The following is a 15023-nucleotide window of genomic DNA, read 5'->3' as shown; positions in this document are numbered from 1 at the left end:
CATGTTCATGAAACTAGACATCAAATCAAAGTTTAATGAGAAAAGATAAAGAAAACAAATCCAAAGATGTGATGTCGTGTTCGGATAACTCGATCTTCTTCCTTGTTCCAGATTTTCTCTTCAAGTTTGCGCAGATTTTTCCTTCAAGTTTCTCTCTCGATCGTGCATGTGATTCTCCTCTGATGTGCGGCGGCTTCCCCTCAATTATGTGCAAAAAAATCCCTTTTATATGTGCTTCAAATCCAATAAATAAAAGCCTGCAAAAGTCCGAAAGTTGCCTTCCCAAAAAACGCAAAAAACTGACTTTCGCGATGGTGCAGGCACGCTTGAGAAATGGGGCGTTCGCGCATATGATTTTGTCCACTGTACGCTCAAAATTTCTCAACCGGCGCGCCCGCGCATGAAGATAGGTGTGCCCGCGCACATGCCTCGGGTCTGAAATTCTGCATCGCGCGACAATTTTCAAAAAATCATATATCACAATCTAACCTTCGAATTAAGCTGAAATTTTGACAGCAGCTTCAAAACATCCCAAAATTTATTATGAAAGGTGGAGATTGGATTTTTATTCCTGAATAATTTCCAGTAATTTTCTGAAGTTGATACTCCATAATGCATCATTCTGCTTTTTTTGCTACTTTTGCTCCAATCCTTGCAACTCACAAAAACAACAACTAACATGCATAAAATCTACTCGATACATTACAAAATTCAAGTCAAATCATATTTAAATTAAGTGCATAAATTGCACTTATCAATCTTCGATCAACAATGTCTCAGGATTAAGGGTGTTCATATTTCGGATAAAACCGAAAAAACCGGAAATCCAAATCAAAAAAATCAAAGACCGAACCGAACCAAAAAACATATTTTTTAATTTGGATATAAATATTAAAACTGAAGTTTATTTGGTTCGATTTTTGATTATATATACCAAAACCGAACCGACCAAAAAACCCAAAATTGAATTAAATTAATAATTTTATTTATATTATTAATGTTATGAGATGATATTTAGTGAATGAATAATCAATTTGAATAATTTTTTGTTGATTGTTGTTTATTTAATTCAACGTTGTTGTTTATGTAATTTATAATTGATTGTTGTTTATGTAATTTTTAGTTATTGTTGTTTATGTAAGTCATTTAAACTTTATTTTTAAAGTTTTCAATCAAATCAGAATAACCGAATCAAAATTTGTTTTGTTTTTTTTAAAATATTGTAAGACTGTGGTTGAATGTTTGTCCTTGTATTGTTTGTTATTATTTGTTTCTTCAATATATGACTATAACTTTAATTTGTGTGTTGGGATATTTAAATTACATATTAGATGAAATTTATGTTTTTTTATTGTGTTATGTATTATTAATGATCAAACCGACCAAACCGAACCGTATAAACAGGTCCATTATGGTACAAAAACCAAACCGAATTAGAATGATTTGACTTCGGATTACATTTTTTATAAACCGTAAACCGAAAAACCGAACCGAAATTAAAAAAATTGAAACCAAATCGACCGATGAACATCCCTACTCAGGATAGACTAAATGGGCTAGCTATGTTGTCGATTGGGAAAGAAATGGTCCAACAATTGGATTATACAAATTTGATAAATATTTTTGCCTCTAAAACAGCTAGACGAGTAGTATTTATGTAGTTATTTCAAATAATTGTTGACTTGTTATTGACGTAATATATTGTTTTTGATATATATGTGTATTGTTAAATGTATTTGTTATTTACGAATTGAATTTCACAGACATTCACCGCAACAAGAGGACCCATTTTTTTATTTGTCGCCTCAGACCTCGTTAAATACAAGTACGGTTCTGGCTATTGGTTTCTCAAATATATGGAATTTCCCATGTATTGTAATTTGTAAACATATTCTCGACTTATATCCACCCTCTTGCTTGGGCCACTTGTTATTTTCCAATGGCGTTTCTTCCTGGGCCATAATTTGATTCTCCAGGCCGACAATAATAATAATAAGATAAGATATGAAAAGTTGATATATAAGAGATGATCATTCAAGAAAAATATTTTTTATATATATATTTTTACTTTATTTCCTTCATAAATCATATTCATCAAATCCCGTAAAATCCTTACTCAAAAAAAATAAAAAAAAATCATGAACTTAATCACATCTCGTACGGCAATAAAGCGCCAGTACGTACCCCTTCGATCTCCAAGACTCCAACACAGACTCCTTAATTGCAAAAGAGAAGCATTTCACGAGAGTGCTGGAATCAGATTTCGTGAGATAGGATTAAGTTTTGAATTTAAAAATTTATATTTGTATATATAACTTAATAATAGATTTCAAGTTTTTTTAGATTACAATATATCATTTATCTAAAAATTTATATTATCAATTGGCAGCGTAATATTTTAAATTTTTATCTATCACCAAATCGATCCAAACACACTATAAAATCATGTACTTCATCTGAATATATATTATCTTGCATCGTTTCCCTTAAAAAATGGAGAAAATGTTGAGGATGGAGTCATTGACCAACATGCTGTTTACCTCTCAAACACCCAATTCAAGACATCAGAAGCGTCGTATTTTGCCCATTCAAATTTCTGCATCTCGCGAGTACAAAACCAATCCCCTCTAGTCATTTAAATCATGACTCATGATTGAATTATTTTTATTTGGTGCTTGTGACTAAAATTTGAATGCAAAGTTAGGTTTAATTTTTTTTTTACTCTCTTTGATTTGAATCTCAGATTGGGACAAAAAACCTGGATAGAATGGACACAAGGGATCAGGGACACCATATCTCTGCAAGAGGATACAATCGTAAACAATCTATGGTTGAGATCTCCATTAGGTTACAATGCAGACATCTATGCTCGCAAAGTTTCCTCGGATGGTTTCCAAGGTTCTTCTGTTGAGCGTCTTGTCAGAGACTTCGAAAATTTTAAAGTCAAGGTATATATATAATTCAAACACCTTTGAGTTTGAGTGATCACCGTACCCCTAAAAAATGTTTATTTATTTTTTTATGCAGTTTGGTGGAAAATATAACCGAGAAGAGCGTTTTTTCTTCCTACATAACATACCCAACCCCCCACTGCACCATACACATGATGAGGTTCATCATTTTGTATTTAACTTAATTAATTTTATTAATGTTCAGTCTTTTACAAAATCATTATCATTATTATTATTATTATTATTATTATTATTTTGTCATGCAGATTCTGCATCCAGCATCATACTCAATCAACATCAATCCCCAAATATGGGACATGTACATAGGAAAAATTCTACCTAGGTTAGTTAAGAAACACGGTTACGGTTACGGTGACGGAGACAAATTCATGTCAGCAGAGTTGGATAAAGTTTGCTTGCTGGTATTTATGAATCTGACAATTTTCTGCAAACAAGTTCATTTCATATAAATCCAAAATAATGCATATATATTGTGGATGGTATGCCTTCAATCCATTTTTTTTTTGTGGGAATATTCAAATTATGAAATGTTGAGTCAGAATTGATGAACTCTATTTGTAGGCCATATCAAGGAGAATTCATTACAGTACGCATGTAGCAGAAGCAAGCTTTCGAGCCGCCCCTGATGTCTACGAGCCTGCCATTATAGCGCAAGTAATTTGATGCATGCCAAAAAAAATGTATAATAAGCATTGATGAATATGCCTTGTGACTTTCCGTACTTGTGGTCGCAGGATCGAGCCCTAATAATGGATTTGGTGATGCATCCAGCATGGGAAGAGGCCACTACAAGAATGATGAAAGTAAAATTCAGAAACTTTGAGGAGTTGAGACACTGGGATGAGTACAGTACCGATGACAAAATAGATCCGAGTTTAGTCCCCGATCTATATGGTCGTTGGATCATGCCACTAACAAGGCAAGTACAGGTTGAGTATTTACTGAAAAGGCTCGACTAGATCAAACAGAAAGATGTCGAGGTTATATATATTCCCAGTATCCATCTTCTATATTATTAATACAAGGCCTGTGTTGTGAATTGTGATTGCTAGCTTTTTATTTGCTTTCTGTTCATGCAAGAAATTGTTTAGTATTCATGTGTCCAGTGATGATCAGACAGTTATATGATCCATCATTTTATTCAATATTGAGTCATTGCGCATTAACAATGTTGGCAGCTTTCGTTTCTAAAATTTAATCTTGGCCGGCTAAATTATTTCTATACATTCATTTTATTTTATTCAGATACTACATACTAACATCTATATCTATCTATCTTTTTAAATATATGTGTATACACGTACATTGATGTTATATTTAAGTTAAAAATTTAAAACATCGACTAAAATTTAAGATATAAGATTTTTATTAAAATTACTTAGACAATTGAACTTTTTTAAAAATAATAATAACATAATCAAATACTTATTAATATTTACTTATGGATACCAATAAATCTCATTCTTGTTAAAATTTCTTAATTTAAATATTTAAAAGAACATCTTCTTCCATCAAATTTCAATGCCTTGTGCAAGTATTAAAATATCATATTATAAAAGTAAAACAAAATATTGGATTCATATTATTTTCTTCATACCTCAGAAAACACCAAGAAAGTTTTTTCTCTTGAGACAAAAAACCAAAATATAGTTTTTGCTATCATTTTTATTTTTTTTGTGACGTAGGAACCCGCAACTGCTACTTTCGATGTGCACTGGATAAACCCTCAGACTAACGCAATAACCTACAATTACAAACTACGTTAGTCAGGTAAACCACACTAGGCAAGACTGTGTGACAGACTAGTCCAAGAAGATGTTGGTAGGGGAAATCGAACTCCTGATCTGTGACCAAAATTTCACCTACTCAACCAACTTAGGCACCCTTTAGGGGCTAATTTTTGCTATCATTTGTTGCCATTGAGGCGTACGTATTGTTTTATCCACCCCCTTCTTGATCAAATTCATCTCAATAGTCGTGTTTTTAAGTTTTTTTTAATCGACTTTCTTAAATTTATTTGATATTTGAAAATACACAGGTCTATGCAATGTTCATTTGTAACATATTAATATTTAATGATTGGATATTATGTGAGATACTCTATAACTGTTGATAGCTCCAAATATGCACCCTTTATTTGGATTCTTGCCCCAAAGACGTATGTATCTATGATCTTATGAGTGCCTTCTGTCTGAGCAGCACGACCTGGAATCTGTACAATCAGATTGCTGAAGTCAGTTGTTGAGCTTGATCACCCCTGGAATCCTTAAGCCATTGTTCTCTCCTAAACTCCTCGCTTCTCAGTTGTCGAATGAGCCCCTCCCGTTCTTTCTCGAGCTCTTTGCATAGACGAGTTCGAGTTTGAAATTAATTAGTGGATCGAACTTGAATGATGCAAGGCTATTCTCAAAATACACAACATATATCAAAGATTCAACAAATTATATAGAGATAAATCAGTCGACGGGTTTTCTAGTTTGAAATCAATTACGATTGAATCAGGCCGCTGCGGAGCTCATTCTCAGCGTAAGAAGTCACGCGTAAGAAGTCAACGCAAGCCTGATACAAAATTTATGTAGTAATTAAATTACCATTAAAACAAATCGCTGCAAGAAGTCAATAAGAGAGTTTTACCAGCATAGTTGGCGCAATCTTTAGTACAACTAACCAAAAATATATTCAAAATCTTATTCATTCAAACTTTGGATGAAGATTGAACAAAATTTCAGTTTAAGGAGTCACAAATTCAAGAAATCAACGCTTGTACCCAAAATCATCACTTTTTTTAAGAAACACCGTTGATACCCCCGGAAATCAGGGGTATGATACCAATGTTTTCATAACCGGATCGGTGATCGAACCGGTCTACCTTAAAAAAACGGTCCAACTGGTTCAACCGTTTTAACCGGACGGTCGGACCGGAAAACCATTTATATAATATAATATAATTAATAATATCTTTTAAATTTTAAAAATCTAAAAGATGTATATAAATAAAAATATATATATTTATCATATTTTAAAAAATAAATAACTATATAAATATATTCAAAATATTAAGTATAGTTATATATACTATATTTTTTAAAATAAATAAATTAATTAAAAAAATATAATAATAGAAAAATAATATTTTTAACGAAGTACAAATTTCAAATAATCATGTGTATATATATATAATAAAATATTAAATTAAGATTTTAAAATTAAAAAAAAAACAATTTTTTAAAAAAATAAAAAAAATTCGAAAATCGGTCCGACCGGTTTTCTAGCCGGTTCTTAGCCGGTTCGACCGGTTTTGACCGGTTCTTGACCGGTTCTTAGCGGTTGAACCGTTAAAACGGTTTTCAAGGGTATTCCGGACCGGACCAGTGACCGGTTCCCGGTCAAACCGATCGAACCGGCCAGTCCGGTCCGGTTTTTAAAACACTGGCTGATACCTCGGTAAGCTAGGGGTAGCAGGGCTATGCGAAGGTAAGGGAGTTAGGGTTTCTCACCATAATAAAGGCAGGTCAGAAGCCTTAGGATCCTGGGAAGACCAGTTTTGTATGACTTAGACAAAGCACATTTCTCAAGGGCATGACCCCCACGATTTCCATAATCCCGAGCCTTCCGGTTTCATCGTGTGGGAGGTAAACGTGAGTAACTCTTGCACCCATGACCCAGATCGTGGCCACTACCCTGGAAATACGGAGTGAATCTCTCACTCCAAGGCCTATAAATACCTTGCCACAGTTATTCATAGAGGTATGTTCATCTAAAATTACAAAGCACTATATTCATTTCTCTAAAAAGCCCACTATATTCTAAGTTTGACTTAAGCATCGGAGTGGCCCCTCCGAAAAACCTTCTGGCGTCCCACTAACGTGATTTCATTCATTTCCCTTGTGTGCAGATCATCTCGATCAGGGAGGGACAGATCACACTTTACCTCTACTAGCCCGGCCATCACGTCAGGCCCACTTCACTACCCTGACAGCTCGGGCCCCGGTTTAGCAAACCATCATCATTGGCGCGGTCTGTGGGAAGCTTGTTCTATAGATGTAGATATGGCTTCTCGTGAAAAAATACCACTGGAAGGGCCCCAGCAGGGCCGAAATATTGTTATTCCTATGGAGCAGCTCGAATCATGTGTTCAGGATATGATACAGAAATCTTTAGCAGTTGCAAGACAGCCACATTCAAAAGAGATAACAATGGAGGAAGAAGGGAACCAGGGTAATCCGAACCCTAATTCTCGAACCAGAGAAGGTGAAGGGGAGAAAAGTTCTTGGATGCACTCAATTCAGCCTTCTGTGGCGGATGAGCTGCAGGAACTCATGAATAAGATACAGAAGATAGAAGAAGAGGGTCCCAAAATGGCCTGGTCTGTCAAGATCCCGGGTTGCCCTTTTTCACAGGAGGTGATAGAGGAACCCTTGCCATCCCATTATAAGTCGGCTAAAATCCGAGAATATGATGGGAGCACTGACTCAGAAGACCACTTGGCTCGGTTTGAAAATGTGGCCATGCTACATTGCTATGGAGACAAGATAAAGTGCAAAGTTTTCTTAACCACTTTGGTGGATTCTGCCCAAAGGTGGTTTGAGAAGTTGGAGCCACAGAGCGTTCGATCGTTTGTAGATTTCAAACAAGTTTTTTGCAGCACTTTAGCAGTAGCAAGAGGTATAAAAAAACGGCCTATAGCCTATTTGAAGCAAAGCAAGCGGGAGAAGAGTCTTTGAGAGCCTACATTAAAAGATTCAATAAGACTGCTTTGGAAGTCCCGACCTGTGCCCAGGAGACTAAGATTACTGCCTTTACTCAAGTTCTTCGGGAGGGGGAATTTTTCAACTCATTAGTGAAAAAAACACCCTGGACTTTTGAGGACTTGTTAGCTCGGGCCGAGAAATACATTAACATGGAGGAGGCCCAGAGGCAAAAGAAGGAGGTGACACGGAGAGAGGGAGGTCGGGAACGGGTAAAAAGCAGAGAAAGTCAAGATTACATGGGGCGGTTGTCCCGGTATGCACCACACAGAGTAGTCCGGGACAGAGCTGTGCATGTATGCGAAGTAGGAGCTGAAGCTCAGACCCCTGCTCATAGAGAGAAATCTTTGAAGTATTGTGCTTTTCATCAGGAAGACACACATGACACTAATGAATGCCGGACGTTACAGCAGAGACAACAGCAACCCTATATTCGGGACGGTAATCTTGTTCAAAAAAGGCCCCGAGGTCCGCCTTGGATCCAGGGGTCACAGACGCTGGTTCTTTCCAGGACTGGCAGTATTTCTCGAGAGGGAGGGAAACAAGAGGCAGGTCCCCGAAAGGAGGATAGAAAATCAGGAGAGGGGCCAGCTAAAGGGGTTATCAACATGATATCCGGGGGATCTACTGATGGAGATTTGAATCGAGCCAGAAAGTCTTTGAGCCGGAGGGAGAGTTTGGGGGTGGAGGAAGGAAGACAGGGTTCGGGGCCAGTCATCACATTTGGACCCCAAGATTTGGAAGGGGTAAACCTGCCACATAATGATGCCTTGCTTATACAGGCCCGGATTGCTAACTACGATGTACGAAGAGTATTCATAGACTCGGGAAGCTCGGTGAATATCATTTTTCAAGAAGCATTTGAGCAGATGGATCTGCAGGGGTATGAATTGAGCCCGGTAAAAACAGCCTTGTATGGATTTTCTGGCACACCGTACAGCCTCAAGGGGAAATGTTACTACCCATAACCTTGGGGTCGGGAGATGTAAAGAAGACGGTCATGACGAGGTTTACGCTAGTCGAAGCACCATCTTCTTACAACATCATCTTGGGGAGGCTGACTATGAATTCTTTCAGAGCTGTGGCCTTAGCTTATCATCAGAAGATTAAATTTCTCGTGGGAGATTTGGTAGGAGAAGTCCGAGGGGATCAACCTTCTTCTCGAAAGTGTTATGCTGAAACAGTTAAAGTAGATTACAAAAGGGAGAGGCATATCGGGAAAGAGGGAGGTCAGGGAGGAAGAGAAGTTTGCTCAGTGGAGGAATCCAAGGGCGAGTATGAGGAGGTGGAGCTGGTGCTCGGACAAGCGGGGAAGTCTGTCAAGATTGCCCGGGACTTAGAAACAAATTTAGCTGAGTAGCTGAAAAGCTGCCTCATCCGGAACAAGGATGTGTTCGCCTGGGCTCAGGACGACTTGATGGGAGTTTCATCTCATGTTGCGGAGCACAAACTCACCATCACCCCTAGATCCCGGCCTATGCTACAAAAGAAGAGACATTTTGGGGCTAGAAGGATAAAGTGATAGCGGAGCAGGTTCAAGAGCTATTACGGGCCGGGCACATTAAGGAAATACAATTTCCTACATGGCTGTCCAACGTAGTGCTGGTGCCAAAGGCCACAGGTAAGTGGCGAATGTGTGTGGATTTCCGGGATTTAAATAAACCCGTCGCATGTATTGGATTACGAGCCTTTGCGGTTAGCACCGGAACTAGTATTTGAGGAGAGGCCTGTTCGGATATTAGCCAGAGAGGAGCGGAGACTGAGGACGCGGGTCATACCGATGGTCAAAGTCCAGTGGCAGAATCATTCCGAGGAGGAAGCCACTTGGGAGACCGAGGCAGACATGAGGACTCGCTACCCGGAGCAATTCGGGTAAGTACTTTAATTTCGAGGACGAAATTCAATTTAAGGGGGGAAAATTGTAACATCCGAAAATTTTAAAACGTAAATCCGCATGCATAATTAGGAGAAATTAATTTTAAATGAAGGGTTAAATGTATTTATGTGATATTATGTGATTTATATGCATGATTTAATTTATTTTAGCATTTTACCCGCAATATTAGAATTTTTAGATTTTGAGAATTTTATTGATTTGATTGCGTAGACGGGGCCGTGGACGGACGAGATACCAATCTTTTTAGCCAAAAATTATTTTATGAGTTTTATGAGCCTTAAAATATTATTTTAAGGTATTTTGTCATGAAAATTTTAGTATTTAATTATATATTTATTTAATGGTTGATTTTTAACCAAAATAGATCATTTTAATGACTTTTATTGATCTTTAAAAATCCTTTAATATTATATTTCGGGATTTATGTTTTATATCAGATTACTAAGAATTTTTAAAAGTTTAAAATCTTATGTTTATGTTATATTATCTACCTAATTAATTTATATTAGTTATTATCCTAAATCTACCCAAAATTAAATCCCAAAATCACTACTTACCCTACAACTAATCTGATCAGCCGCCTCCAACCCCTTTCTTCAACCTTTCTCACACCTCTTTTCCAGAAACACAGCCTCCATAGCCAATTAAGCAACTTTCTTTGGAGATTTTGGTCCGTTCGTCGTCCCGGAGACCCGTAAACGCATCAATCTTCGTTCAAAGATTAAAAGGCATGTTTAAATATTTCAATTGGCCACCATATAAGATATTACTCATGCATGATGTTTTTATTTCAGAATTATTCATGAATATTGCGAGTTTTATGTAAGATTTTATGTTTGTTGCATGATTTTGGTGATTAATGGTCATGCTCACGTTTTAACCAACATGGCTCGGTCCAGAGGCTGGGGCTCGGTCAAGGGGTTTCCTAGGGTGCCTTAGGGTCGAGTGATTCGAGTGGTTTGAGCCAAGGTTGGTCTGAACCGAAACAATATCTTTTGGTTGCATAGAAGGTCGCAGTTTGAGCGGTTTTGGGAGAATGGTTCGTGTGCACTGTATAGGATGGGTTTGAGGGTGATTCCAATTGGGTTAGAACCCCAAGACATAGAGAAAGTTATCTCAGGTAGTTCTCTAGCCAGTGATGGTCGGAGTTGGGCGGCCAAACGGCCGGGAGTCCGCGTCGCGCGCAGCGCGTGAGCAGAAATATTTAGGCAGATTTTGTTTTGGTTTGTTCTCCTTCGTTAGGACTCCTTTTGGGCTGATTTTTAGCTTGATGGAAACGTCTTGATGTTGGCTAAGTTCTAGAAGTATTTTCATGGTCAAATATTATCTGATCAGAGAGAACGAAAGGAATTAGTACAGCTGCACGGAGTTGGTCGCGAGCAGAAATATGATTGGATTAAGTTTTAAACTTCTGGGCTTTATTTCGGGCTGGGCTCAGGCTGGGTGGTCCGGGTTGGGTCTGAGGTGTCATGGGTTGGGTCAGTAGGGTCCAAGTCCGGGTTAGGTGGGCCGGGCTTGGGTATTTTAATTTTTAAGTATATTGTGTTTTAATTGGTTTTTGGGCTTTAATAAATAGTTAGAAAATTATTTGGGCTTTCAAATAATTTTATTTGGGCCTTAAATAATTTAATTAAGTTAGACCAATAATTTTTATGGGCTTGGGAGCCCATGGGAATTTTTGGGTCAGTTAGTGGATTTTTGGGCCAGTCTAGAGTTTTATTGGGTTTAATTAAGTTAGTGGGCTTAAATATTTTTATTTAGGCCAGTTAAGTAGTTAAGTCATTTGGGCTAACATAAGATAATTGGGCTTTTATTTAAGTTTAATGGACTTAGAGTGAGTGACCAGCAGTCTGGACCAAAACCATGAAAAATCCCTAAGTCCAAAATATATATTTAATTATTTTAGTGCATGAAAATATTTTAAGTATAAGTATATATTATGTCAAATCAATTAAATATATATTACGGACAAATTTTCAGTATATGCATTCATGAAATTTTATATGCTTATGATTATGTATGTGTTGAGCAATAAAATATTTTCTTGATGGAAATTGATGTAGTGTGACATAACGGTGGTTATCCACCATATGATTTATGAGGTAGTTTACTACCATAGGAGGTGATTTATCACCGCCACGTACGTTGGTTCAAGAGACTGATCAGTCGGCACAGATAAGGTCACACTTACGGATAGGACTATAGACTGTTTCAAAAATATCATGCTCAACTATGTTATGTATGATGAAGAAAGATGATGTCTATGCTCAAGATTTATGATTCAGCATTTATGTTATGAAAATGTTTCCATGCATGCTCATGTATCATGTATATGTATTAGTATGATTATGTGATGCATTATTTTAAACCTTGATATTCAAGTTTAGACATGTTGAGCCCTAGGCTCACTACGCTTATATGGTGCAGGTGAGTCAGATGATTTTTTATGTAGCTCCTACCGGTGGTGAGGACGTATGAGCTCACGAAACAGTGGCCCCGTGACCGTTGCATGATTTAGGATTATTTCAGATACATTTTATTATATTTTTGAATTTTAAGCAAATTATACTTTTACTTTAGTATTTCCGCACTTGGTGTTTCGGAGCATACAAAACTTTTTTTTATTTCATGCATGATAATATTTATCTTTTATTTTGAATTACATATATGTATGGGCATATATGTATTGATATTATTTTAAAAAAAATTCCGTATTTAAGTTTAAAGAGTAGTAGATGTTTCAATTGGTATCAAAGTACGATCCTTGGAGGGTGTCCATCTGCCACGTGAAGCTCAGAAATCTCACTATCGGTTTGTAAGTTTTTAAATGCTTTAATAAGATTTATTAGGAGCTTATGTAGTAGTTTAAGCATTTCATACTTAGTAAAACTTTTGAGCCCCTAGTTATGCATTGCGATTTACGTAAAGAAACATGCGGTGGTGCAAAATGCCTCCGAGACAGGTGAACAAACGTGGGGGACCTCCACCTCCACCTCCGCAGAACCCTATTTCAGCGTTGGAGCAGGCCAATGTAAACATGATGGCTGGGATTACTGCTCTGTTGGAGCAGCAGGCGGCATGCCCGAGGCTGTCACATGAGGAGGACGTGGCTGAGCGGTTCCAGAAGAAGGGACCGAAGGAGTTTTTGGGTACTACCGATCCGCTAGTTGCTGAGGAATGGATTCGATCCCTGGAGACCATTTTCGATTACATAAGGATTATTGATGCTGACCGGGTCAAGTGTGCAACCTACATTATGAAGGGAGATGCAGCTCTATGGTGGGAGGGCACTGTCAGGGAGAATTCTAGTATGAGGAAACTCCACGTATGCATTGCTAGATTCAGGGGCTACGCATTCGTATATCTCCCTGGAGTTTATCAGATGGATACGCATTAGACCCAAGGTTGCTGAGATAGGGTATGATGTGTCCATGCCGTCTGGGCAGATTCTGTCTACCACTAGTATCTGCAGAGGCTTGGAAATGGAATTGCAGGGGCATACCATCCGAACAGATTTCGTGGTTTTACCATTGACAGGGTTCGACCTGATTTTGGGTATGGACTGGTTGGCGGTCAATGGAGTAGTGATTTATTTTCGGCAGAGGACAGTGACAGTGAAATCGGTGGAAGGCGACCAGTTTGTTTTCTTTGCATCCCAGAGCAGTGGAATGTCGCACGTGATTTCTTATGTACGTGCGAGGAAGTTGCTGAGACGTGGTTGCCAGGGGTTTCTCGCCAGTGTAGTCACATCAACAGAGCCATCTGCCAGTTCCCTAGCAGAGTTAGCGGTGGTTCGTGACTTTTCAGATGTCTTTCCAGAGGAAGTTGCAGGAATTCCACCAGCTAGAGAGGTGGAGTTCAGTATTGATCTGATACCAGGTACTGTGCCGATCTCTAAGGCACCGTATCGACTTGCTCCTACTGAGATGAAAGAGCTGAAGGAGCAGATTCAAGAATTGTTGGAGAAGGGCTTTATTCGCTCTAGCTTTTTTCCTTGGGGATCCCCGGTGTTATTTGTGAAAAAGAAGGATGGCAATTTCAGACTTTGCATCGACTACCGAGAGCTTAACAGAGCCACAGTGAAGAACAAGTATCCACTGCCAAGGACAGAAGACTTGTTCGATCAGTTACATGGAGCTTCGGTTTTCTCTAAGATTGATCTGCGTTCTGTCTATCATCAGTTGCGGATCAGAGACGCATATGTGTCCAAGATAGCATTCCGGACACGATATGAGCATTATGAGTTTTTGGTGATGCCATTTGGATTGACCAATGCTCCCGCGGTTTTCATGGATCTCATGAACCTTGAATTTCAGCCGTACCTTGATCAGTTTATCATAGTCTTCGTTGATGATATCCTGATCTACTCGAGGAGCATTGAGGAGCATAGACAACACTTGCAGACAGCATTGCAGACTTTGAGGGAGCATCGACTGTATGCAAAGTTCAGTAAGTGCGAGTTTTGGCTTGAGCAGGTGGTATTTCTAGGCCACGTGATTTCAAAAGATGGGATAGCAGTGGATCAGACGAAGGTACAGGCAGTACAGGACTGGTGAATTCCGAAGAATGCTTCAGAGATTCGCAGTTTCTTGGGATTGGCAGGTTACAACCGGAAGTTCATCAAGGGTTTTTCTTCTATTGCAGTACCCTTGACTTCCTTGACCAAGAAAAATGCAAGGTTTATATGGAGTTCAGACTGCCAGAGGAACTTCGATCAGCTTAAGGAAGCACTCACTTCTGCGTCAGTGTTGGCGATGCCAGTGCCCCATGAGGAGTTAGTGGTGTTCACGGATGCGTCTAAACTGGGTTTAGGCACTGTGCTTATGCAGAGTGACAGAGTCATTGCTTATGCGTCGAGACAGTTGAAGACTCATGAGCAGAACTATCCGACACACGATTTGGAGCTTGCTGCAGTGGTCTTCGCTTTGAAGATATGGAGGCACTATCTGTACGGTGAGAAGTGCAAAATTTTCACAGACCACAAGAGTCTCAAGTACTTTTTCACTCAGAAGAAGTTGAACATGAGACAGCGCCGATGGTTGGAATTAGTGAAGGACTATGACTGTGACATTAGCTACCATCCGGGTAAGGATAATGTAGTGGCCGATGCATTGAGTCGGAAGACTTCAGTGGTATCCTGTTTGACAGTACAGTTGCCACTTTAGGAGGAGATTCAAAGATTTGGTTTGGAGTACTATTCGGGCGGTCACGCACCAAGTTTGGCAGTGTTATTAGTACAGCCGAATCTTCGAGATCGTATCAAGGATGGACAGCCTGCTGATGAGGAGTTGCAACGGTTGAGGCAGAAGGATGAGGCCAAGGGCAATATTCTTTTTACTGTCAGTGATGGCATTGTTCAGTACCGTGGTCGTATGTGCGTACCGAACATTGATCAGCTGAGGACTG

The 15023-nt window shown here is 38.7% G+C and overlaps 2 protein-coding genes across 4 annotated transcripts; both read left to right on the top strand.

Annotated features, from left to right (window-relative positions):
- The first annotated feature begins 2491 nt into the window (after positions 1-2491).
- Positions 2492-4144, top strand: LOC140867708 (chorismate mutase 1, chloroplastic-like). 3 transcript variants are annotated; one of them, XM_073272756.1, is made up of 6 exons: positions 2492-2609; positions 2744-2948; positions 3028-3111; positions 3218-3373; positions 3534-3626; positions 3707-4144. In XM_073272756.1, the coding sequence occupies exons 1-6, from the start codon at positions 2494-2496 to the stop codon at positions 3929-3931; spliced, it is 879 nt and encodes a 292-aa protein (XP_073128857.1). In that variant the 5' UTR covers positions 2492-2493; the 3' UTR covers positions 3932-4144. The 3 variants fall into 3 exon arrangements, with proteins under 3 accessions (XP_073128857.1, XP_073128858.1, XP_073128859.1); XM_073272757.1 differs by lacking the exon at positions 3028-3111; XM_073272758.1 differs by lacking the exon at positions 3218-3373.
- A 3728-nt stretch (positions 4145-7872) lies between these two features.
- Positions 7873-8688, top strand: LOC140860756 (uncharacterized). The gene has a single exon (XM_073263760.1). The coding sequence runs from the start codon at positions 7873-7875 to the stop codon at positions 8686-8688; it is 816 nt and encodes a 271-aa protein (XP_073119861.1).
- The last annotated feature ends 6335 nt before the right edge of the window (positions 8689-15023 follow it).

Source organism: Henckelia pumila, chromosome 4, assembly GCF_033568475.1.
Source record: "Henckelia pumila isolate YLH828 chromosome 4, ASM3356847v2, whole genome shotgun sequence".
NCBI classification, from domain to species: domain Eukaryota; kingdom Viridiplantae; phylum Streptophyta; class Magnoliopsida; order Lamiales; family Gesneriaceae; genus Henckelia; species Henckelia pumila.
Note: the sequence above shows the minus strand (reverse complement) of the source record. Positions and strands in the feature narration are given on the sequence as shown.